This window comes from Ictalurus furcatus, chromosome 24, assembly GCF_023375685.1.
Source record: "Ictalurus furcatus strain D&B chromosome 24, Billie_1.0, whole genome shotgun sequence".
NCBI classification, from domain to species: domain Eukaryota; kingdom Metazoa; phylum Chordata; class Actinopteri; order Siluriformes; family Ictaluridae; genus Ictalurus; species Ictalurus furcatus.
The window spans coordinates 2,003,028-2,011,058 of record NC_071278.1 but is presented as its reverse complement, the minus strand read 5'-3'; the positions used below and the strand labels follow the sequence as shown (position 1 = coordinate 2,011,058).

General features: G+C 40.8%; 1 protein-coding gene across 1 annotated transcript; it reads right to left on the bottom strand.

The window, feature by feature from the left end:
* Positions 1 to 1,806: 1,806 nt before the first annotated feature.
* On the bottom strand, positions 1,807 to 8,031 carry lsm12a (LSM12 homolog a). Its single transcript, XM_053613011.1, has 5 exons — positions 7,879 to 8,031; positions 5,394 to 5,527; positions 5,136 to 5,245; positions 4,898 to 5,024; positions 1,807 to 4,374 (listed from the first exon to the last, which is right to left on the bottom strand). Exons 1-5 carry the CDS (start codon positions 8,003 to 8,005, stop codon positions 4,285 to 4,287), a joined length of 588 nt encoding a protein of 195 aa, XP_053468986.1. The 5' UTR covers positions 8,006 to 8,031; the 3' UTR covers positions 1,807 to 4,284.

The window sequence follows — 8,031 nt, the reverse complement described above, 5'->3', positions numbered from 1 at the left end:
TATATTCAGTAGACTAGCGAGAACATAACTAATGTTTTATACGTTAATAAAATCGCTATTAAAATAATAAAGAAACTTAAAAAAGAATGTTAGGTTTATGAAGGTAAACAATAAATGCTCGAATGTTGTTAAGTTCCTCAGAGAAGTAACTTTAACCGTATCCGTAATATTGCGGATGAGCGGTAGATGGCGCTGCTGCTGCCAACACCACAGAGTCCGGCAGCCATTTTAGAAAAACAAAGGCTCGAGTTAAAAGCTTTGAAAACATCTTTTCCATTAAAAAAAAACGGTTATGCTTTCGACTTTATTCAACTCTAAAGTGTCAAAGTCACACATTTACAAACTAGACTGGGGCTCTGACGGAGTCAAATGATAAAATGGCCATTAACTGTACAAACAAACAAAAAGCCCCTTGCTCAAGGATGTCCTCCTTCATGACCAAATTTTCACAAACTCTTCCAAATTAGGATTAAAAATTGGGCTTAACTTTCCTTAACGCCGCTTTAAAAAATAATAAATGAATACATAAAATAAGACAGTACACACCAATTGGCTATTTTATAAAATAAATGTACAGTACAGGTCACTTTTAGGTCTAAAAAAAGACAACTGTAGCTCATCTGTTGACAAACCGAAAACTGTGTTAACCAGAGTGATGTATTGCATCACTTCACTCACATATTTAATGTAAACTCCATAATTATTGGCACCCTTTACGTAATAAGCAGATGTGGTGGTGGTCTAGTATGGAATAAAACTCTCCATGCCATGCTGTTGTAGGAAAACAATAAGGGCGGATCCCTCTTAAACCATAGTAATTTGTAAGCCAACGGTTACTTTTTTTATTTAAAGAATAACACGTTGCGCTCTTTATTCATTTATCGTTACATTTGATATTGTGAAACTCCAAAGAAACAAGTTAGTTCCTGTTATCACCCATAAACTGATGACTCTCCCGTATATAAAAACAGCACTGACACTGGAGACTCCTTCTATGAACGTTAAATAAACATCTCTTTACAGAAAACTTTATAGAAAATACCATAACAATCGTGCAGTTTTTATTAAGTGTGTTCATGTGGAGTTTCTGCTGTACGAGTCCCTGTGAATGAGCTGTTACTGCAGAAATAACAACATATTAGAAGAAGCACATTAATATAAACCTGAGGTTTGCAGCTGCACTACTGTCAGAGCTGCTCTTATAGAAAATTAAAATCATCACCTTCTGACCAATCCGAATCCAGAATTCAACAGCGCGGTCGTATGAAGAGATTTTACACGTGTACCACCTCAGATTTATACCTCGGGGAAACAGGAAAAGTGAGCTTATTTGCGATCTGCTTCCAATTTGATGCACTGCTCAAAATTTAAACTGCATAACAAAGATCCAAGACAACAAGACTGTTCCGTTTTACTTTTTTATTACTGTTATTTCCATGTTACGTATTTAAAAATCAAAAATGAAAAAAAAAAAAAAAAAATTTACTGGGAAAGAGTCCTAAGCAACGGCGGGTTTGTTAGCGCTCGTTAAGAGTTGGACGTAAAGCGCTAACGCTAACGACCGTCGCTTTCTGGCGCCGCTGCTGGAGCCTCTATATCAGGCTGTGGCTTTCTCGCGACGCAGCGAGCTGGAGGACCACGAGTACCGGCTTTCTTCCTCCGTCTCAATCGGAAACATGACATCACAGCTCATATGTATTTTGGGGTTTTTTTTTTTGGAACCTCGCTCAGGTAGATCAGTACCGCTCATGTTTGCTGTGAAGTGGAACGCAGCCTTCTCTCCAGATGTGTATAAAAAAAAAAAAAAAAAAAACAGTCACGGAATGAGGTGTTAGGACAGGTGTGGGGGGGAAAAAAGAAGGAAAAAAAAAAAATGAGGTCTTGTTATGATGCAAGAGGTATTCACAATGTCACATTTGTCTTTTGCGAAAGAAGTTCCGAAGAATTTCCAGTTCACAGTCCCGAGAGGTGAGAACGTAACTGCGAAAAACAGAAAAACCTTCCCATGTGCAAACATGTAAGGAGGCTAAATGCACAGGACTTGCATGAACACTGCTGTTAAAATTCATCGCTGAGGCTTTCTGCTGTACAGGAGTGAAGAGACACGGTCGTCGCTTCACAATGAGGTGTTAATAATAATAATAATAATACTACTACGAGTTCTCATCATGACGGAGGAGTCTCCTCACGCTAAGCGTTTCTCCACAAGCCATGTCCACTGCCAGCTTAGAGTTTTCACATACAATGTAAACTTACTGAAGAGCTTCGCTCCTCCGTTTAGAGGTTATGAGCAGCTAAACACGAGAACAGAAATTCTGTGCCAAGTTACAAGCCTTCAGAGATATCAGATCCCCCGCTCCGCCCCCCGAGAGGAAGAAATGACTCGTCCGGCAACTGATATTTAAAAAATAAACCCCAAAGAACCAATAAAATGTGGACGCGCCCACAACCTCCTGACACACCAGGTACTCGGTGTTCCTGTTTTGTTCCTTGGTTTAGGCGTGTCTGAGAAGCGCCAGGCCAAATTTTGAGCGTCCAATCCGATCCGCACAGATTCCGTAACGCGAGCGGAATCAAGCACAAGGTCTCTGTGAGGATCAGGGCGGAGTTTCCCCAGTTTTAACAGTCACAACACAAAGATGATATTAAAAGGGGAAAATAAATCATCTTTACACGTGTTCTGTCTATTTATTTATTTATTTGTTTGTTTATTTATTTATTAGTTCAAATGGTTTATTTTCACTCTCATTAACGGTTTTCCTAAATTACCCACAATGCCTTTCGACTGCCTGCTGATAACGGTGTAGTGGGATTTAGGCCTCGAATCATCTCTATCTAATGGGAGCGATGCGGCGGCGCTTTAGTCCTTCAGTCTGTCCGGCTCTCTCACTTCCTCATCTGTACGTTCTGCCAAAACAGATCGGCTTCCAAAGCTTCAAGTTTTCGCGCTAACGACTCCGTCGCGCTCGTCGTCGCGCTCGTCGTCTCCTAGATCGCCGACTAGCCGAGCCCAGTCTCAACCGTGACGTAAGGCTGCGTTGAATTCTGGGACTTTGAGTCCAGAGTTTGTTCATTTTTTCAGATCTTTGATCTTTTCTCCTAACGAACATCATTGTAACTGCGCTAGCTACAACGTCCCTCTCTTCCACCAGAGCGACACACAACCGCTAATCTCTCACAGGAATAACGAGAACACGGCACCGACCGACAGACTGTCACCAGAGTCACGAAACACATCACATATTTCAATAGAAGCATGTTTCAGTGCGGAGATTTCCTTTAAACCGGGCTCTGTTCGGACACCGGGGTCAGGTGGTACATTCACACGGCGGCAAAGCAAACCAGGTCCTTCGACAAACGCGTCTCTAAAATGTTTCTGTTCTTCGACACTGAATTCACGCTACGTTGACCAATAGTGGTCTTTAGTTTACGGCCAGTTGCCGTGGTTTCACAAGTAGCTTGTGGCTAGTGCGATATGGCCAATCGGACACACACACATACATGTGTATATATATATATAAAACCCACAGAACATACATGAAAGCATATGAATAAATTGCAGCGTGACTCAAAACTCCACAAAACTCTGTTCACATCCAACCCTGCATTGCCAGCTCTCAGCTGCCGTGAACGACTTCACGTCCTCCGAGTGAACGACTTCAATCCACATTTCCCCGCAAAATTAATCAGAGCGGCGTTGAAAACAAACACCCCACGTCGTTGCGGTGTGAATATGCACGCCCTGGAAATCTCGCTCGCATCACTTCAGTCTACTCTTACAAAATAATAATAATAATAATAATAATAATAATAATAATAATAATAATGATAAGAAAAAAAGACTTTTTCAACCCCAGTAACTGCGAAGTCTTTCCTTCTTTTCTCAATTTTGTTTGAACACTTCATAAAAAAAAAAATAATAAGTTTTTTAAAAAGGCATAAAAGAACCGAAAGCCTGATGTTCATTCATTCTTCTTGGCAAATACACGAGTGGGGGACATTTATTTCAGGAGAGAAAAAATGACGCTGGGGGGAGGGGGAGAAAAGGAAAAAAAGAAAAAAAAAAAAATGAAGGACGCTCCGTCGTTAATTTAAACATTTTCTAAAACTAAGTCTGCTATTCTGTTGGGTTTGGCTGTTTTTTTTTTTTTGTTCTCCGTGTAGAGCGCTCGCGCCGGTAGGGACGAAGGAGGTGGTGACCTCGACCTCGGCCTCAGCCTCGAGGCAGATTACAAAATAAAACCCCAAAACAAACAAAAAATAATAATCTAGCGTCGGCGGCGCTCACGCCAACAAGACCGAGTCCTTCTGTGTTTGTTGTGCTGGGGAGCGCTGCACAGACTTCTGGTCCAGGTCACGGAAGTGTTTCTCCACCTGCGCGCGCACACACACACACACACAAAATACATTTGAAGTAAACGACAAAGACAACATGGTCGATCATTAACAAAATATTTGGTCCTTTTGAAGGTAATTAAATACACACAGGCTGCACTCGATCAGATCATTCCCTCCTTACTAAATACTTTATTTCTGTCAACTTTAAACAAGTTTTTCACAAATGTAACCAAAAAAAAAAGTCACGCAAAGACGCCGTCTGAAAAACCGTTTCTAGATTTAAAAAAATAAATAAAATAAACTATAAGGAGCAGTAAACAGTAATAAAATAAACCAAGAAATCAATATTATTATCATCAGTAATGGGTGTGATGACCCTTTGTTTTAAAATAAATAAATAAAAATCAATCAGTAGTGCGAGATACGCTTCGTGCAGGTTTAGAAGGAAATGATTGACCTGGGAATCTTCGCTTGTCTCGTGAATGGATCACGAAAATAAATAAGTAAATAAATAAAAGTCCACGTGAAGTGCCATGCGCCTATTAGAAGCAGGACTTACTATTTTGCGTACGTGTCCTAACGCGCTGCTCTCTTTGCCTCTGCAGTTGTCCGCTCGGTACGGCGGCGTGATGACGACGTCGTCCATCACCACGATGTTCTTCTCCTGCCACTTGCAGTCTTTGATGCTGAAGAGGAAAAACGTCATCGGGGAGGGGGCGTGAGAGACAGATCCGGAAGATGGAAACGTTAGTAACGGTTTTTTCTACGTGGAGGAAAGATTCAAAAACAGCGCTCACGTTTTATGAATGGTCTGGAACAGCTGCTGGCCCTCCGCAGAGACTCCGGCGCTGATGGCGTACGCCTGCGCCAGCTTGTCTTCTTTTTCCGCCCGAGCTCTACTGGCGAGCTGGAGAAGAGATGAGTGAAGGAGAGAGAGAGAGTGAGAGAGACAGAGAGAGAGAGAGAGAGAGAGAGAGAGAAAGCTTCACGTACTCGCCCGACTCTGTGGTAAACGGATGTGAACTTTCGGGACGATCGAGCCCGCGCGTTCTTACCTTGCTGAAATTGAGAGACGCTAAAGGGGGCGGAGTCCCGCTGCGCTCGTTGATGGTGTCCACCTTGGACACGTAGGCTAAATTAACCAGGATGACATCATTGAGGTGGGACTTTCCACTGGACGAGGGGCATTCTTGGAAAAAAGAGCGGTCAAGGAAGACGAACAGTGCACGTGCAGAAGCTGAACAAACGACGAGCGCGGAACTTTAACTTTTTTTTTTTATAAACTGCTTGATCTTACACACGCCGATTACGAGAGAAGAGATTTAACAATCTCTAAATGACGAGGGTACGATACAAGATCATGACAGAAGTTTACTCACAAACGGCTGGCAATACAGTAATGCAGCATTAACAATAATAATAATAATAATAATAATAATAATAATAAGTTTAGGTGTTTAGTTTTTAATGCTACGTCAGCATCTAGGGCTATATTTATGGCAAGAGCAGGGTTATAAATAAATAAATAAATAAAAAATGAATAAATAACACACACAAAAGAGTAAACTTTAACATTAAAAAAAAGGTTAAAAATTATCAAATATTCCACACTGAGCAAGTTAAAAAAAACAAAAAAAACAAAAAAAAAAGTCATTTTAAATGTATTTGGGAACATAAATAATAATAAATTTATGGTATAAGTAATAATACATTTGCTTATTATTAATGAAAAAAAATTTAAACATTAAGTATAGAATATTTACATCACATCAGCTGCCTCGATAAATAAATAAATAAATAAATAAATAAATAAATAAATGTGCGGTTATTTAGAGCGGTTTGAACGCAAACCTTCCAGCCAATCAGAATCGAGTATTCGGACAGACCCGGGTAGAAGACGATACTATAATCGACATCCTGATCGATTACATCGCAGTAGACTTCTGAGATCGCGTGGACGAGAAGACCTTTTTTAAATTTGGCAGTTTTCAGTCTTTGTTTTTCCTTTTTTTTTTTAAGACATAGTAAACAAAAGCATGAGTTGTTCTCAGGTTTATAAGTTTGAAAACAAAAACAAACAAACAAAAACAAACCAAAACAGACTTGGATATATGGTGATGCATATCGTGTATCGTAGAAATGTCTTCATGAAATCATGATATGATCTTCTCCGTCATATACGACCTCGGATGCGTGTGAATCTACTGTACGAGATCTTTAAAACTAAATTAGACACGTTTCAAATCCATAACAGAAAGAGAGGCCGAGCTCCTCGGTGTGTTAAACGGACAATTCACCCAAAAATGAAAATTAGAGAAGGACGTGCGTCAGAGATCTACAGGAAGTGAAGATATTCCACGAATGAAAAGACCTTTTTTTTTTTTGCGCGTATAAAGCATTCGTACCGCTTCATAAAACTGGGATTAAACCCCTGGAGTCACCTGGATGACTTCTACGATGACTTCATGAACTTTTTAGAGATTGAAAGTTTCGGTTAGCGGGCCCGTAAACGGAGGGACAGAAATCTCGCAGGTTTCATTAAAAAAAAAAAGTCTTCGTTCACGTTCCGGAGACGAACGAAAGTCTTGTGGGTTTGAAACGACACGACGGCGAGGAACCGATGACGGAACGTTCATTTTCGTGTGAACTGTCGCTGTGAGAACCTGACGGATACTGGGATCAGCCTGGGATTTTTATTCCTCAGGCGTGTGTTAGAACGACGACACTCGCACCACCACTGCTCCTACACACACACACACACACACACAAAGTCTGACGTGCGAAGCAGCCATAGCGATGTCACCGGGACACATGACGCCAGATTGTCACAGGAAAAAGGAAAATACGCCACTGATCCACACTAAATCACTGAAGACATCAGAAGGATTTCAGTAAGAACATATCACAGAGGGGAGATTTCCTTTAACACTCACCTGTACGCAATGTCAGTCAATGTGTCACGTGGGTGTCACGTAGACACTACTGCACGTGTTTTCTTCCCCCCCGGTTGTTTTTTGACTCCACACACATTTTGACCCCATGACCAGGTTTGTGTAAATCATGTGTGTAAATCCTTAGCAGTAATAAAAATTTTAAAAATCGGGATTAGGGAGGGGGAAAAAAAATCAGGATCAGATCCTGTTATTTATTTATTTCTGTATTATTATTATTATTATTATTATTATTAATAATAATGTCCTATGACGCGGAATAACTCATAAAGAAGCCATTTTTTGACTTTAAAAGGGGTGTGTTAGGGGGGGAATTGGCTAAAAGGTGACACCAGAACCGCCACTTTAACCCACAGCGTCCGTGTTAAACATCAATATTATCACTCTAAACGTTTATTTAAAAATTCATGAACAATAAATAAACACACGCTGATTACCGACTCGATTCCCTTCGCTTAGACAGTAACAGTTAGTTAGCTTAGCTTAGCTTAGCTTAGCTAGCGTAGTACAGCATAACTAGCCTCGAGACACCGACATCCGGGATTTTTTATTTTATTTTATTTCATTTTTTTAAATAAATAAAGGATACTCAAAGTCAGCATCTTGGTCTGATAATCGAAAGCGACGACCTCTCCCTGTAAGCGCTGTCCCAGGCAGGTGAGGCAGGCGACATGGCTCCCAATGCTGAAATACTCCCCCGGTCCCGGAGCCGCCATCTTCTCCGCCAAACGAAAGCAGCCGG

Bases quoted from the DNA above. Each gene is read 5' to 3' on its own strand.
- lsm12a (XM_053613011.1), bottom strand. From the start codon at position 8,005: ATGGCGGCTCCGGGACCGGGGGAGTATTTCAGCATTGGGAGCCATGTC. The intron at 5,025-5,135 runs GTGAGCGCTGTT...TTTCCTCTTCAG, and splicing joins TTCCAGACCATTCATAAAAC to CATCAAAGACTGCAAGTGGC. The intron at 4,375-4,897 runs GTAAGTCCTGCT...GTGCGCGCGCAG, and splicing joins TAGGACACGTACGCAAAATA to GTGGAGAAACACTTCCGTGA.